The following is an 18539-nucleotide window of genomic DNA, read 5'->3' as shown; positions in this document are numbered from 1 at the left end:
GTTATGGTGGCAAGTACAAACCCATGAAGTATTGACGTTTTGCTTCCATATACCCTTTCAGAACGACATGAGAAAAAATATGTTCTGGGATGTTTATCCGTCTCATGGAAGAGGCGCGTGGGCACAGGATTGCAATTCTGCCACGGCAGTCAGGATATATCCAACTTAATGTGGCCATCGTAATGAACACAAAACATTAGCTTAATTTTATCTCATTTATTGGATTAAATAATGATCACATGAAAGGGACTAAAGGACATATTTTTGGTGTCAAAATCACATGTCATTGCTGACTCTGAAATGTACACTCATTGCACAGAAGCCGGAAGTGACGTCATGATCTCTTCACAGCAGCTGAATGGTTCCCTTGGGTCACGTGATGAAAGTTTCGGGCATAGTACATGAACAAGAGGGTCTAGATGCTCACGGCTGGTCGTGTTACAAATTGCATTATTAGAATATATTTAAATGCTGTTCAGCAGCTGGAAAATTAACAATTGTCTTCCATAAGCAATTTCGATTTTCTTGTGGAATATTATTAGTGTGAAATAATATATACAATTGATACCAACATAAATCTACCAGATCTAGATCCAGTATAATTTGATTTTTTGTTGAACATATGTAGATATATATTTATTTTGGAAATAAATAAAATTTCAATTCATCAAACTCCATGTCATCTAGACCCTATTCTTGCTAAGATCTCCTTGTGAGTGGTCTGCAGCTCTTAGCAAGAATTTACAAAAAGAAACAAAATGGCTGATCTAAGTCAACCTTGGTATCTTTGGCAACCGTTGCCACAACAACAGTTGTCATGACAGTGACATGGACACCAGGGTCAATAGTTTTGAGATCCAGCAAGAATTGAATTCATTTGGATGAGCTGAGAGGAAAAAATAAATTATTGGTTGTATTTTTTGACATAGGCAGGTGAGTTTTGTACATCACAATACTGCAACTCATAAGAGGGGGTCGGGCAGGGAGTTTTGTACACGGGAGGGGGGAGGGGCGAGACCGTTGATAAAATACACTGTACAAAGAAGACAATAAATACACAGGCTGTCAGTACCAACCAACTTCATAGGCGAGAAGTGGCAGTCCGGATGTACACTATTAACATTTGTCTACAAATACACAGGCTTGTATTGTGGAGATTGTACATACATTCACACTCTTTATTTCTAAAATCATTTTAAAAATAAAACATTGTGCCTTTCATGAGTTCTTAAAATGTTGATAGTAGAAAAAGAAAGATGAAAAGCATAAAAAAAAAAAAAATGCATATGAGAAGTGCTTCCTGTGTCATGTCTTGGAAAAACAACACTTAATTTGAACCAAACCAGGTAAAACATCATTTATATACCAGATACCATTTACTTAAAATCCAGATAACATATTCATATCCCCTTCCGAGTTGAACAATGTTAAATCAATCCTCATGTCCTTTCATCTTAAAATATCCACAATATAAGCCTATTGTCTAGCACAAGTTTAGGAAGCCTGTAGCCACTCTATGCCCTAATACCACCAGTTGAAGTAGTTTTACTACAGACTCCCAAACCCACATAAACTAGGTGTTGTCTAACCAATCCTATCTCTTTCAATGTCAAATGCTCACTGTGAATCAAGGTGTAATTCCCTTGACATAGGTTTACATAAAATTACAAATCCCTTAAAGACCATTAATTAAACCCTTAAAATATTAGTTCATTTACTTTTTAAAAATTCATCCTAAGCTATTCCAGATTATACCACTCAATTCAAAACAAGAATGTAGAAGAATTCACATTCAGCATTTGGCAGTGAAAGGGTTAAGATATTATTGAGAAATTGACTTAACTAGTGGGTGTAGATTTCAGTTGTATTGGATATAAATAAAATCTAACAGCTGTGGGCTTGGGAGGGGGAGAGGGAAGTTTCACATTAACAGTGTCATCTGATAATTATAAATGTTTAAACTTTAAAATATTTACACTTCCCCTACACTAATAACCATGGTAACATAAAGTTATTTTCAAGTCAACTTGAACAAGCCTATGAAATGGACAACACTCGTTTATGTACAATGTTTAAAATGAGCTTAAATAATATACAGTTCTAACTTGCTTCGGGTTGGCAATGGTAACAATTGGTTATATCTTATATATATATATATGTATATATATTGGAAGGCGCTCTGAGGGAGAAGGGGGAACTAAAAATATAGATTTTCTGTGAATTTTCATCGACACTGATTAGAAAGGAATTATGAATTTAATTGAAATTAAGCACCTTTAAAACAACAAGTGATCAGTAAAATAATTAAAAGCGTAAAGATACAAAACTCACAGGTTTAACAACTACAAGGACAAATGACATAATGAATACAAAAATGTCAGGATTGATGTTAAATAATTTATAAAACAATCTTTCCTCCTAACCACTGCCTACAACTGTATCCAAGGGTATAATAGTGTTTAATCCTGTGATGGCAAAATTGTCAACACACTAGAAACAAGCGGCATTGCCATGGTAACAGTCATGGTTTGTTGTCATTGTGGTTTTCTCAGATATACTACAAATTAGACAAATAATACTACTAAAATGGAGACAACTTACTCGAAACAGAAGCACTACAGTTCACCAACTGCCCTATGAATTAAACTCCGGTGAGGAGACACAGCAATGGAATTTTAACATAATATAAATATCTTCATGACTTCTTTTGGGAATTAAATTTACAAGTTGCACAGCTAAAAATGAATATCTTTTTTAAAAATATGACAGGTTGCACCAAACCGATAATTGCTAAGCTCCACAAAAATCCCTCATTCAATTCTTCCTTTGGGTATTGCCTTTAAAATTCATTGCATACTGAATATAAATATTTCTCTTTGCACATATTGTAGGTTTGTAAAGAGAAGCACTGGACTGTGACCTGTCTACGATCTAGGTTTATTTAATATTGCAAGTATCCTTCCTCAAAATGTCTCAGTCTTATTTTCAGATAGTGTATGATTCTGGTTATCACGATGAGTAACGACGAAACAAAAAAATGTAAAAAATTAAAGACACTGTACTTCATGTGTGTAACGATTTAAAAAAAATGCAGGGTGAGTGTGTTGCTGCCTCTACTAACTAAATGTCCGTTTGATATGATCTTTAGGTGAAGATTTCCTGAATTGTCACCAAGACATATTCCTGTCTCGCTCGTCGCATTGTCCCGAGACCACTGCAGGTTCATATTGAATACACAGCGAGTCACTGTCTCACAAACATTCAAAATCATGTCTTAAAATAACACGGTGATGTCTGCAACAAATGCCCTCGCCAAAAGTCGGCATGGCATTCACTGGTAAAAATAAACACAAATATATATATTTTGCTGTTTATAGTCTTTTGAGGCTATCATTTTAGCAACATGCCTGCCATGTCCTTCATTGGCAAGGTCAAGGTCAAAAGGTCACATGATTGCTGACACAACTTGCAATATGACACAGATGAGACAACAGACACAGTATGGAGAATCAAGTCACTATCTTGTTCACAGCAGGTTTGTATTTTTTTTTGCACAAAATAGAAAACAAAAATCTGCTGCACTTGCTGTGGCTTTTTTTTTCCTTTCAGGACTGCCAGCATCCCTGATTCTTCCCGCCCTTTGCACTTTTATTTTTGAGCACACATCCCCCATTCTTCCTGCCCTGTAATGTTTTGTCACGGTAGCACAGTATTCCTCGGTCGGCTTTCTAGGTCAGAGATGAAGATGATGATGACAAATGATTGAGTGAGTCTGAAGTTGCTCCACCAGCAACGTCGTCGCTTGGACTGTTGCTGGTCTGAACAGGAGTCCTATCTCACACACATGGGATCACAGGTTCTTCACATTTGGACATCGGTTCACGCCTCAAACAATGCCAAAATATCGTCACTATTTTGTGCCCCCGTTGTCCCACCCCCACAGTTAGTGTTTTGATTTGAGGACTCCGTACCGTCGGGTGGACCGAGGTATGATAACAGTTCAATAGGATCACCGAGATTTTCTGGCAAAAGCTGCAACAGAGAAAAAGCATTGCATCATTGACATATCCAATAATTAAAAATCTCTAAGAACATCCTCAAACATTCTGTAAGAACACATGCCCATTGTACCGTTGTTACCCTCAAAACACTCTAAAAAGCCACAGCTGTTAGACTTTACGTATATCCAATACAACTGAAATCTACAACCACTAGTGAAGTCAATAATATCTTAACCCTCTCACTGACAAATGCTAAAAGTGAATTTTTCTACATTCTTGTTTTGAATTGAGTGGTATAATCTGGAATAGCTTAGGATGAACTTTTAAAAAGTAAATGAACTAATATTTTAATGGTTAACTAAAGGGTCTTTACGAGATTTGTAATTTTATGTAAACCTATGTCAAGGTGAGCATTGATTCACAGTGAGCATTTGACACTGAAAGAGATAGGATAGGTTAGACAACACCTAGTTTATGTGGGTTTGGGAGTCTTTAGTAAAACTACTTCAACTGGTGGTATTAGGGCATAGAGTGGCTACAGGCTTCCTAAACTTAAATTCACATATTATAATCAATATCATGACTATTCAATAAAACAGCACTTGTTTTCCTACACGTCTTACAAAGTAAAAGTTCCAAGTCTAAACCATATCAGTCATGTCTCTTTAAAAGTAATTTACGTTTCATTTGAATACCTACAATAACACATATAAAAAAGAATAGTAAACACATTCTGCAACTTACATCTAAACCTGGTTGTCCACCCTCTGTTTCCCCAAAACTAGCTGCAGGATCGAAGGTGAGATCGGATAAGCTGTGGTCCCCTGGCCCCCCTGGATTGTGCTGGTTGGAGTTAGGCGTGTGACTGAGGGGATGGCTACCGTTCCCATTCTGGTGATTCATGACCCCTTGGTTTGGTCCAGGCGCCATATGGTTGCCGTTCGGAACTTGAGGGTCAGGATGCCGCAAGGGCTGACTTAACTGATCGCCTGGCAAAACAAGCAAGAATTATGAAACAAAACCATAACACAAGACATAGAAACACTTGGGATTCGAACCCACAATCATAGGTTTCTGGCGTGCCCAAGAGACGCAACTCTGCACAGCGAATCGCGGTGCCTTAGACGACTGGGCCACCTGTGCCCCCAACATGGAACTATCAAGGAGTTTCAACAAACAAAAAGATACAGCAATATGCAACTCTTACAATAACGAAAATGGTTTCACTTACATTTTACATTATTTCACAAATATTTTACAAATGAAACAATCATGGACTCACAAAACTATGAAGGTTTCCTAATGAAACAATAAAGGGTTGTAGAATTTTCCTGGAATCTCATTATTCTGTATATCCCATATACTATTAATGATGTAATGTAACAGTTGACATGATGGTACGCACCTTGTGATCCTGGAGGCATGACAAAGGGTGATGGCGGAGGGCAGTGATCCCAGTTGTTCATGGTAGGCAGCTGCATACTGGCCGGTGACATGGCCTTCACCCAGCGTGAGTTCGCACACGGTTCCGGTTGGCCTGAACAAATACAAACGTTACATACATTCAATGACAATGTACTGAAAAACAGGCCTCCAACATGAGTAGGATGTATTTTTTAAAATAAAAATATCACTTATACTTATCCTGACTCATACGCATGAGTCAGGATAAGATAAAATACATAATTGTAATCAGGCCCAAAGATGTTACACGCCACTCTTAGCATTATTCCAGCCGCATCATAGCAAGTGAAACGTGGATTAGATGCCACTACAGTAATACCCCACTGTGAGGTCTCTGGCATGACGACACAAAACAAACCACAGCTCTCCCCAGATTCTCTTGTCATTGTGAGTGTTTGTTGTACAACGCTGCACTAAGCAATATCCCAGCAATATAACGGTGGACTGTAAATAATCAACTCTGGACCAGATAATCTTTGTCCACAGACCAGATAATCTCTCTTGTCCATAGACTGATATTGAAAGTATAACCTACTCTTTGTTTGTACATCTTCAATGTTGTCCCACCCCATCATCATTCAACACCATGAATATCAATTTTAAGACTTGCATGGCCTTTTACCATTTAACCTCCACTTAATACATCTAATCTAGTTCAACCCTATGAACATCAACATTAGGTGATTCCTACCTGTGTCCTCCTCTTTGATGGTTTTGATGGGCACAGGTTTCCAACTGGCTGTCTGGTCGATGGTCACCTCCTCAAACTCCGTGTTGCTGAGGTTGGTGAGGATGCCCCATATGTACTGGTCAATCTCCAGCCCCTCCAGCAATGCTGTTTTGCTGCAAACAAGGAGACAAGGTTAGCAACAGGAGTCATAAAGCTGGCAATTGAGCCAATAGTAAGCCAGTACAAGTTCTCTTGGCCAAGTTTGTTTGATTGTTTAATGCCGCACTTAGAAATATTCCAGCTACATGGCAGTGGTCTGTAAACAATCGAGTCTGGACCAGACAATCCAGTGATTGACATTATGGGCATTGATCCTTGAAACTGGGATCAATGACAAGCATCATCCAAGTCAGCGATCCTGACCACCCAAATCCTGTTAGTCGCCTCTTAGGACAAGCATAGTTGCCTTTTATGGCAAGCATGGGTTACTGAAGGCCTATTCCTCCCCGTAGGTTCAAGGGTCTTTTGGCCAAGTAAGCTCAACTTATAATAGTCCAGACGCTGAGGCTAGAATCTAGTGAAAATTATGCTGACAAGACAATTTCCGACTGTAGTCACAAAATTCTTTGGCAAAGATTGAGATGGTATGAATAGTAGTTTCTAAACAGTTACTTTTTTTCAGGGTGAGTACGAACTTCAGAGCCTGCATCAACACCAGTCATTACTAAAACAATTCTGGCTCCCAATAAATTCAGTGGAGCTAAATATCTGTATAAACTATTCACAGATGAGTACATGGTTTTGCAAAGAGTCACTTACTTGCAGACTGGACATCGCCACGTGCCACGTTCACAGTTGAGCTGCAAGTAGGACTCGAGGTCGAAGCACTGTATGTGTTTACAGTCGTGTCCCCGTGCAGGTAATGTGATGCGGCGATATGTAATGGGACATTTGAGGGACACTTTGATTGCTGTTTGTTCCACCCCGTCATCATTCATACCATTGCTGTTGGTGGGCACGTGAGAGAAGTTCCTTTTGACTGGAACAAATAAACAATCATACATTAGCATAATAATTAAACTAAGAAGTTTTTTCATTACATAATTTTAAACAACATAACAGCCAGGTAAGCTGAAAATCTAAATTCTTTCGAAAAACGTATATATATATATAAAATTTAATGCGATGCAGCCAAAATATTCTTGCCTTTGAGACAATAATATAATGTAGCAAATCTCACATATGCATCAAACAGTCATTGGCAATATTTTTACCTCATTTAGTTGGCAAACAATTGTGCTACTTGCTTAAGCATAAAAAATTCAAGATGGCTGCCATTGTTCTAAGAACCTACTTTTAGTGATGCAGTGTTCAGCTGGCAGTAAGCGCTTTCTCAATAGACCCTGCAACACAGATCTGATGCTTGGCCGATGAACCAGTTGTAAAACAAACAGATGAGACTGAAACAAACAAGAGTACAATTAGTCCTGGAATCATTCCACATGACAGACAATGTTCATGCTACCCTACTTATTAGTATTGCATAGTCTTCATGAACCTAGTGTGAAGCAGCAATGGATGTTAATACTCATCTACAAAATTAATGCAAACATTGCAATATAACAAATATACACCCACTCCATGACAATAAGTGAGCAACTTTAAACACAGGAAACTAATGCTTTAGTCAGCAATATGTAAATGATGGTGTTGAGAGTAGGGCTGTGATGAGTCCAAATGTACTACCCCCGGGTTCCCCCCGCATTACCTGACCAACCAGGTACCCACAATAGGTCTCAAGAGATGAGTACAAAATGTCCAATTGGCAAAGGCTTGACTGAAGTTTTATCTTTATTCAAACATTTAAAGTCAGAAGGAATGTGTGTATAGTCAGAACGAAATGCGAACATTTGTCACATAGTGTTACCATTGATTTCTAGATAATTTTTGCCATTAAACACTATATCACATGACTAACCACAGGTCCGGGTAGTCCTGTGAGTATCCGGTTCCTACTCAGAACCAACCCGACCCAACCCGACCCGAGAACCCGTCTCAGCCGTAGTTGAGAGTGAGCATTAGTCAACACACGAATATTTGGTTGGTCTTCTGTACTTATCATTTATTCAGTTTCAGAACATTTTGTCCAAACAATCAACATTTACAGAAAGCAAAGGTAATTGGGGGCCTGTTCCTAGGAAGCATGAATTGGCAGCCAACAGTGCTGGTACTCACACAACAACATGCGGTGACGGTGATTTGGATGGTGTTACGACCAGGTTGACACACTTCCTTCAGGTATAATGGCTTATGAGATGACTTGTTTTCCCCTCGTTCTATTGTGAGTGGTGTGGCATTGACGCTGACCGTGACGGATGCCGGCCAGTTTGTGTTCATCTGCCTGTCTTCGTGGTGGAAACACTTCAACTGCAGCTCCAAGTCAGACCTGGGTAGAAACCAACACACATACTTTAACAATATTTCGGAGAGTTAGGTGAAATGGGGACTAACATCACGTCCAAGATTATTGCAATTATATAATGATGTGCATACATGTTTGTGTGGCTGCTTGTACTAGTCGGGCCTGATGCTGTCTTATAGAGCTAGCACACTGAGATACCATGCCACAGTAACATGAATACCCAACTCAGACACAATATACAGACTCCGAGCCGACCAGTCCTTGTTTTAGCCCCTTAATGTCGAGCGCCAGACAGGGTAACAACAAGTACCAAGTTATAGATTAAAGATCCACAAGATAATGCAAATGGATCTAACTCTTACACTTCCTGTACTTTCCAATTACCCTAACAGCAAACTGTCTATCCCAGACAGGTTCTGAGAAGGGAAGTTCTATAATTACCCCCAAAATAATAATAAGAAAATCCCCCCAAACTGATGAAGTCAACATAAATGGGAAGTGCATTAAATATAAAATATAATCTTGAAAGTAATTTCCCAATAAAAAAGAGAGAATCCACATCAATCATACTGACAAGTAAAGCAGAAATAAATACCCTTTCAAAAATATATCTGAACTTTCACTTAAAGGTTAGTCGCTCATATAGGTCCTGAAAAAAATATATATCTGAACACTCCTAAGCAAGTCTACTATAATTTAGAACGTCTAGATTACCTCAGTTTCTGAAAATGATGAGATTCTCTGGGTTCATTCATATTATATATTAAAAGACAATTTCACAAAAAAAGAATTATCTTAAAACAATTTTAGAGATTTTATGTTAATTTAATGTCATAATTCGACCTGTGGTACGTACCTCCACATGAGAGTCTGGTAGACGGACTCCCGTAAGTGGAAGACGTGGTTACTGACAGCTAAGTTGTGTTCCAGACGGAACGGCGGCAACACCACCCCATCTCGAACAGGAAACGTTAACCGCAATTCATCATTCTCTGCAAAATAACAAATCAGTGGTAAGTATTTCCCTGATAGAGTAGAGCACACAATTATTCCATCTAAATTTGTTGCAAGCTACCGTAGTCTGAAAAAATCTCTGCAAGTATGCACAATGTGTCTCTTGCAGCCTTAATATCACAATATAAGGGAAATGACATTCATATTTCAAAAGTGTTTAAAATTATTTTTGTATTCCTGAAATAATAATTAATTCCATTTTTTTAAATTAAAAAAAGAAGAAAAAAGTTTACATCATTCTTGGACAATGTAACAGTGATATAACACAATACACACATTCATTCCCAAACAAACAGCTCTAACATGTCATACGCCATTTCTACATAATTTATGACAAACTTGATGGCACCAAGGTCATGTCAGATGAAATTGTGACAGTAAAATAAAGAGAGTATCCTGAAATTTCCCCCCATACGATGCAATCACGTAGTCAGAGACAGACAACATGCAGACGAAAAACCAAGATAAACTTCAACATGAGCACACAGTTGATCTGGGCAAATTTCCTCACAGGAAACAAGCTGACCCATCACCTTTTGCCTATATGTTGATGTGTGTTATCGCATGGGCGTGTTGCACACACTCCCGCAACTTGATACACTGCCAATGCAAGTAGATGGCAAGTAGATGGCTGATGCTACTGGGGAATTCATATTTCAAGTTTGATAGCACTAAAATGAGGGATCAATTAACACTTCATAAATTTTAATGCTAGGGAAAGCTTTTTTCAATAAAATATTTCCTCAATTACATATGCAACCTGATGATGACAATTTGATGTTTTCCCTACATGGGATAGAGAATTGGCCTTGTTATCATAAATATTTCCTGAAATGGCGGATGATAACATTCTCTTTCTGATAGTATAGTTATTTGAGACATATATTACCCTGGTAAGAAGAATAACATAAAAAGACTTTGGCGCATATTAGAACGTTTTTTAAGGCATCAAATTATCAGAATTGCTGTGCATCATTACTAGTGAGAGTTTAAAGCCTCTTTAGACCATATTTCAGTCATATCATGACAAGCATCATTGACAAGTAAAGGAACACCTACCTTTCTTTATGGGGAGTTGTGGTTTAAATTCTGGGAAGTTGGGTTTGACATCGGGATTAGAGTAAGGGGGTACAGCGCCAGGCGTCATTGGCGGCGTCGGGTTGCCAGGTATCGGTGAGTGCTGGTAGCTCGGCTGCTGAAGAAACACCAATGTGCCAACATGAACATTTTGATGTACAGATATTAATGAATCCATCTTAAAAATATCATAAATACTCATGTCAGTTAAACACAACTACTCTAATGTATCTTGGCATTGAGCCACTACTTTCTTAACAACTGCTTAAATGACAGCAGTTGGATAGCGTGCATGTTAAACACTGGGATATAAGTAAATGATTGTACAGGGTGAACAAAAGATATTCAAGGATGTGTAGGTCAAAGGGAATATTTCATAGAAATATAATTTGGTAGCAGCATATATAAACATTTACAAATCCAGAGGAATAAGGAAAAGTTTATACAGAGTTAACCAGTTGACATCCACAGATATAACCAGGGATTTATTGGGGACTTATTTAGGATTCCAAACTAAGTGCCCTTGGCAGACAAATTGGGAGAAGAATCACAATATTGTTCAAACTTTGAATTTTTATAATGTTTTGTTTCTTAAAACTTTAAATTCAAATTGGGAATTGTTACTGTCATTTGCTGCACACTTGGGGCCGAATATCTGCCTCTGAGCAGGTCCTGATGAATCCCTGTATACAGGGAGAAGTAAGATTTGTTTGTTTGTTGTTGTTTAACGCCGCACTCAGCAATATTCCAGCTATATGACCGCGGTCTGTAAATAATCAAGTCTGAACCAGACAATCCAGTGATTGACATCGTGAGCACTGATTGACGCAATTTGGATACGATGACATGCATCAACCCAAATTGTGTCAGTCACCTCTTACAACAAGCATAGTCGCCTTTAACAGCAAGCATGGGTTGCTGAAGACCTATTCCAGGTCGGTTTAAGTAAGAAGTAGGTACAGGGTTAACCAAAAGACATTTACAGACATAGAGGTATAAGTAAAGGTTTCGTACAGGGCTGCTCACCTGCCCGGGGAACTGGCCTGGGAACCCAGGGCCTTGCCCAGGTGGTGGTCTGTTCGGCGGGTATTGGGTCTGTCCAACGTAGGGATTCTGACCATTGGGGTACGGGCTGGGGCCGTTTGGCCTCATGCCTTGGTGCGGAGGGTATGTTGGGGATGGGAGGGGCTGCTGGGTAGGGGGGTACTGCGGTTTTGTGGGGTACTGTTGGTGGTTATTGTAAGATGGCCCGAACTGTAACAGAAGAAACACAAGGTTGTTAATTCACATGGTTCAATCTAGAAAGAAAAATAGACAGAAAGAACCCTTGGAGCATAATCCATTCAATATTCCGTAATTCAAAAACAGTGTTACTGCATTTGTCTTCTTTGTGACATAAGCGATAAAAAATAACACGACAGAAAATGTAAACATTTAAGACTTGTTTACAAACTCCAAGTATCTCTGCTAAGTGTGTGAGTGAATGTTGTTTAATGCCACAGTGAACTGAACATGATGAATACCAACAAAAAAATGTCCATCATGTTTTCATTCCCGAATCCTTATTCAAAGTATATGTTCAATGCAAAGGCCAAACTATACTTACGTCCACTTGGGCTCCGTTGGGGTAGTGCATGGGTGCGCGCTTCTGAGCCATGTATTGCGAGGGGTTGGGGTAGGGTCCTGCCCGGCGGGGGTACATACTCATGTTGGGCATGGTAGGCTTGGTGGGCATGGGCCCCGGGCCCGGCCCCCCGCCCTGACCCATGCCTGGCATTGGACCAGGAGGCCGCTGCTGACCCATCCCGGGGTACCCTTGGTTATTGAATGGCTGACCATGCTGCATCTAAACCAAAAACATTAACAGTCAATAACCATAGTCAATATTAACTATTATGATCAATAGTGACTTTCCATTGAAGTGACTATATTCCCAGATAAAGATAAACATTGCTTTTTAACAAATCTGAGTAAGCTGCAGCAGAATGTTTATAAATGTGAATTTACCACAAAACAATTCTAATGGAATACATTTTATAAAAACACGGACATGTGAAAATATTTCATTTGAAAAGGATATTTCATTTTTATAAACAGCTTTTAACAATTTTTCAAATACGCAAGTGATGCAGGTCTTATACGAGCACGGGTATTTTGCTGACAAACCTAGAAACATCGAACCGGGATTCGAACCCATGATCATATATGAGATGGAGTTCATTAGACCTGAAGACCTCACACTCAACACGAGATCTGGTGATTTGTTTCACAAGTATTGTGAGACATTTTCAGATCACTCATATGCCTTCGAAAGATTGTATGGTGAAGTCAACCTCGATGACAACATCAAAGAAAACACAAACAAAGCAATAATTGAAGCATATGATCAGAAGTAAATCATCTAAATCATTTACATCTTTCCATAAAACTTTGCTTCATATGAGATTTGACATAATTTCTTTTCAATTTCTAAAAGATTTACATCTTTCAAACCTGATCAAAGCCAGGAGTTCTCCTCTGACATATGATCAAAGGTGATCTTACTAGTTTTTTTGCTTGTTTAACAAGTTAAAAAAATGTCTGAAGTTGATTTTAAAAAATCCTCTGATTTGCTTTCTTGTTTAATCTTGAAAACGAAACACATCAAGCAATGTAGCAATACTTAAACAAAATTTCTCTAAACGATAGCCACATTTCAGAAAGGTCAATGGTTAAGACAACCATATACCACAAAATGACAGAAAATATTTTCAGTTCCTGACATTTTATTCTGACAGAAAAGAGACTTACAAAACAGATTCTTAATCAATTCATTTTTGTATAACAGCAGCCAATCACTACAGCTAGAGTAGCCACATATATAAGACCCATTTTTTAGATAGCATTATTAATACCGTTGGTACATTTCAAGGACACCTTCAAAGACAAACAATTGCCAATCATATAAAAACAAATTTGAAATTAATTTTTAATACCTAAACATAGATCCCCATGTCACATGTTTACGAGCCCCTTAACACCACGTAACCATGCACTTAATAACATAATCAAGGAAGACGCTTCAAAATCCCCCGAAGATATCAAAGTGTTTGCCACGTATCGCTGAAGTCAGGTTGCGAATAACTTTTTGACTATAGCACTTTTTAATCAAACTTAACCTGATGATAATTTTGTATCGGAACAATTGTATGTATACATCGGATGATGTTTGAAAACTTCCTGTCTGTAATGTCATGTGACTAAACACGTTGTGCATCTATCTTTAACTTGACTAATGGGGAGGTTCGAAATCATGAGACGGTAACAAGATGGCACCTGATCGACTTGTCTCACTCGGGAGGCATTACCGCAATAAAATTAACAAGACATGACCATATGACTATCCAAGTATTAACAGGAATAAATGTCTTAATAAGACTTAATTTTAGTGTTTTGGGATTGTTATTAGACATGTAATGAGAAATACATTTTAGGGGTTCGAAAACCAGAACACAAGATTAGTGGATTCCAAATCTGATTACCATAATCAGCATATTTGTGTAAATAACAAATTGTACTTCCTTTAAATTATTATATTTGTATGCACTATACACGGTCATGTTACATGGGGCATACAAAAGTAATTTGAAAGTCTCCATATGTCTACTTTAGCACTGTGTATGTTAATATTCAGGCTGAAGGCAGTTCTTCAAACAATCACAAATGTCATTTAACGAAGAATATCAATAAAGTCCACATTAAAAACATTATGGCTTTTAGAAAACATGTGAGGTAATGTTAGCAAACATTACAGTACTGAGCAAAACAGATATACCCCAAAATATGCAAAATATGTGGGTATATACCTAGTTGATCTGCAAGTTACTTAGCCCCATCAGTATAATATTCATGTTAACACAAAAGTAATAGTAACTTTCACAAATTTGTTGCTGATAATTTCAAAAGGTGACAGTATGGCTTTAACTATCGCCCCATCTGCCTTGTTCACAACAAACCCCCTGTTCAGGAAAGCTTGATGCAGATCGGGTCAAAACAAAATAATAAAAAATCAATCACTTTCAAATTCTGTACACCTTTAAGGGGGTGAAAATAACCATTGTTCAAAACATACATGACGAGGCCAAATTGGAATTTCATCAATTGTTTACTTTTTGAAATAATACATCAACATTCTTAAAAAGCCCACTGGTTCCATTAACAGCTAACAAAAGCTGACAAAAGTATCATAATCTTCAAAGACAAAGAGTACTTTTAGTACTGATAGATATGAACATGATCAGTTACTTTTGCTCTTGAGTATACATACTCAGTGTGATAAAAAAAGGGAACTTACTGGCATCTGAGGTCCATATTGGGGATTGTTCATGCTCATCTGCATATTCATGTTCATTTGTTGCTGCTGGTTCTGTTGCTCTTGTAGCACCATGCTGGCAGTCGCTGTTGCTGTTGCAGTAGCTGTGGCAGCTGCTGCAACAAACGCTGCTGCAGACAGCGCTGCTGGGGGTGCTGTGTACTCTGACGCACCCGACACAGGAGGACCAGGATTTGCTCCCGGTGTATTGGGGGTTGGCGGGTACCCACTGTAGCAAAAATAAGTTCCATATAAAATCTCCACAGTGTATGATATTAATGGGACAATCTCAGTAAGCTTCAATAAAACTAAAATACATGTATGTGACTCATAGGTCATTCCCCTTTTTTTCATATTTGTCACATCTCATCACAACATCAATATATTTTCAAAGCACAAATGTGAATATGAATATGACTACTACATATTGATCGTAGACTTTTCAAGTAAAATACACAAATATGTACAATTCAGCCATATATTTTCGAATAAATCAAACATATTAAAATTTACCTTGGTCGTGGCTCTCGCCGATACTGCGGCATCACTTGGTTATACTGTGGAGCCTTCTGCATCCCATTCCCAGGGAACCCTTGCTGGGGCTGGCTGTACCCCGTGGCTGTCATGGTGGTGTTGGTGAACCCTGGGGTGGGGGTGCTGTGGGTGAAGGGACCACTCTGGGTGGTTTGCGTCACCCCCCACACCGTTGTCACCACCGACAAGCCCGGCTGGTTTGGTGCACCCCAACCTCCATTAGGATCTCCACTGAAACAGACAAGTCAAACATTCAGTTGTTGTTACCTCCACGAGGGTTCACACAAATCCACAATATCCAATAAGTTCACAAATCGTACAAATCCTCACAGAGTGTATCCATAACGTGATTACCATTGAAGAAGTGATCGCAACATGATTATTTAGGTACTAGAAGTCACTCCAAGTTTCTTTTCCTATCCCAGTCACATTTCTCTTCATATTCCTCTCTCGACAACTTTCAAAGTGCCGTTTTTAGTGCATGTCTGAAATTGCCTCCCCTGAGCTGCAAAAGAGGCAGTAAACAAACACGATGTCTTGCGGTACAGGAATTTGGGGTTTATTCCTCTGCAAGCAAGGACGTTTGCTTAAACTCGGACATTTCGCAGGGTCACATTTTAAACTCCAGTGTGGAAAAGGACTTGTTTATTCGTTACAGCTCACAGGCACTCAGCACTCCGATGGATACATTTTGAACCGCACATCACAAAAACGCTCTTCTTAGCATTTCAAAAGAGAGGAGTTCCAATGAAATCAATGTTCAAATTACATTAAATACACTAAATGTTTTATGCCACATTTACACCAGAAAATAGATATATTTACATATTTATTGCCTGACATAAACATATACTTAACAAAATACTTAGAGATTTTGTTGCAAATAATTATTTGAATTAGACAGTTTTTTCCTCAAGCATACCTTCAACAATTATAATATTCATAACTTCAAATATTAGAAAAATGTTTTGCCGATAAATTAAAGACAAAAATGTGCCCCATCGCTTGCTTGACCAAGTGCCGACAAGTTCATATCACGAATGTTATTCATTTAAGCAAGAATTGTGTATTGTTTAGTGAAGTCTTACGCTTTTGAGTGACGGCTGACTGCAATGTTGGTACATTTCATGTCACAGACAATTAAACAACAATACTCCTCTCCCTGACGTGAACAAACAATTTGGACAAACCTGTCATATCAAAGCTTACACAATCACGTGTTCAAAACATGTAACAAATGTAAAATTCATACCTTAGAACAAAACAATCTACATTGTAAGTACTTGGGAAAAAAATAAAATTAAAACGAATCAAACAGTTTCCAAATGTAACCACGACTGACATATCAGTTCAACATCTCAAATATCGACCAGAGACAATGTCTATATTTAAATTCCCAGTCTTAATCCTTTACAAGGATTTAATCTATCACCGGCTAATTATCTCGTTAAATATGTAGCAGTGAGCATGAAACAGCACATCTAAACCCTATCTCATGAATTATTTTTAGCTCAGACTGCAAAAATCCTAAACATGTTGTGATCAAGTCATTGGATTTGACCTATATCTACATAGCTGGTGTCGCTCCCTGAAACAATCATCCTTGAAAACAAGGCCTATCACCCAAATTGTTTCTTCTATCATAATGAATTAAACATATTCTGCCCGTATTTGTCATTAACCGTATTAAAGTCGGACAAAAGTAGGCAGAGCTGGGAGCAACATCTTGTCAACTTGCTATTATTTCCAACTGCACCTGAACCTCGCTATAGCGCAAATACAGAAAGAGATAACATCGCCAAGGTGATGCTAACTCATGAGCGATTTATCCCTCTTGCCCACAGCTGTGTGTACATACAGCTGAAGAGGCTAACATGCTATTCTTATTGAGTTAACACGCTGCACGCTATAACGAGGGAATCAACAAAGTGGGGACTATTGACTGGCAACAGACAAAGGCAAACAAGCAAATGGTAACCTCAGTATTGCTAGTTCAAGGGCTCCAGCGAGGGTTGTGTTCTCCGCTGCTGTTTCCATATAAATCCAATTTGTAAGAGAACGAGGGACAGATGGAGTGCGTCTTTTTCTCTGGTTAAGTCAGTGTCAATCACAGAGCACAAGTCATTACAGCATTCTCAGTCCCATTCATCATTGGCAACTTGCAGTGAAGAGAGGAGCTACAGTCCGTCTGCTGCTGATCGCTTAGTCAGTACACAGTCAGGAGTTACTCCTCGTCTGTTTCATATTCCCGCATATAAGCAGGTATCAGTGAGAAGTCTGGCTGCCTAGCTTGTTATCAACGTGACGAGGCGGCCTACAAGCTTCCCACTTTTCGTAGGTGAAAGCTGGGCCTACCGCTTCTCTGATGGCCAATCACACTGACCCGATCCGACGACTTTCCCAATGACCTGACGTCACGACAAAAACACGGAAACACCACGACCAAATTGCAGTATCTAGATATGATCAACACCACACAGGCTGAATGTCATCAAATACACACATATCTACATCCAGTCCAGCCTTATGCAACAAACACAATTCCATTGACAAGATCCTCTCAACTCAACTTGTATCTTACAACAAACACAACCACTGCCTACAATGATTGTTTATTAATGAAAAAATCCACCTCCTGATTACTGCAGACTTGCAGTCGGCAATGATCTATTAAAACCCACGATCAATGTCGTTCCCGCATGGCGGTCACATGACCACTCCATTAGCAACCAGATGGCTTTTGTTTCAATTATAGGCGATATCAAAATAATCCATCGCATAATCTACTCCGCCATTATCTTTCACAAATAATTAGCTATTTACGTGAAACATCTCTCATCAATTATCCCCTCATATTAATTAATTACATTTCATCGCATAAACAGTGAAGCCCAGCCCTTGTGTCGTAATTACAAAGTGAGAGTAATTTCATGATGAAAATCATCTAAACTGCACTTCTATTCATTAAACATGGCAACAAAGCATATCTAATTCATGAACTTATGT

The 18539-nt window shown here is 38.6% G+C and overlaps 1 protein-coding gene across 8 annotated transcripts in view; it reads right to left on the bottom strand.

The window, feature by feature from the left end:
- Positions 1–205: 205 nt before the first annotated feature.
- LOC139468286 (zinc finger MIZ domain-containing protein 1-like) overlaps positions 206–18539 on the bottom strand; it is a 412922-nt gene continuing 394588 nt past the window's right edge. For 5 of the 8 annotated variants that reach the window (XM_071250157.1, XM_071250159.1, XM_071250158.1 and 2 more), the window contains 13 exons: positions 15513–15764; positions 14982–15228; positions 12255–12494; positions 11663–11902; positions 10631–10766; positions 9414–9549; positions 8371–8581; positions 7490–7595; positions 6955–7174; positions 6157–6308; positions 5407–5538; positions 4746–4990; positions 206–4032 (listed from right to left, as the gene is read on the bottom strand). In XM_071250157.1, coding sequence (XP_071106258.1) covers positions 3880–4032; positions 4746–4990; positions 5407–5538; positions 6157–6308; positions 6955–7174; positions 7490–7595; positions 8371–8581; positions 9414–9549; positions 10631–10766; positions 11663–11902; positions 12255–12494; positions 14982–15228; positions 15513–15764 — 2470 coding nt within the window. In that variant the 3' untranslated portion in view covers positions 206–3879. Of the gene's footprint in view, positions 4033–4745; positions 4991–5406; positions 5539–6156; positions 6309–6954; positions 7175–7489; positions 7596–8370; positions 8582–9413; positions 9550–10630; positions 10767–11662; positions 11903–12254; positions 12495–14981; positions 15229–15512; positions 15765–17511; positions 17797–18539 lie in introns of those variants that run through there. The other 3 variants (XM_071250162.1, XM_071250160.1, XM_071250161.1) reach the window with 3 other exon arrangements.

The sequence above is a fragment of the Haliotis cracherodii genome, unplaced genomic scaffold (genome assembly GCF_022045235.1).
Source record: "Haliotis cracherodii isolate W230 unplaced genomic scaffold, xgHalCrac1.p SCAF_2, whole genome shotgun sequence".
Classification (NCBI taxonomy): domain Eukaryota; kingdom Metazoa; phylum Mollusca; class Gastropoda; order Lepetellida; family Haliotidae; genus Haliotis; species Haliotis cracherodii.
The sequence above is the reverse complement of the archived record's forward strand: the minus strand, read 5'-3'. Positions and strand labels throughout refer to the sequence as shown.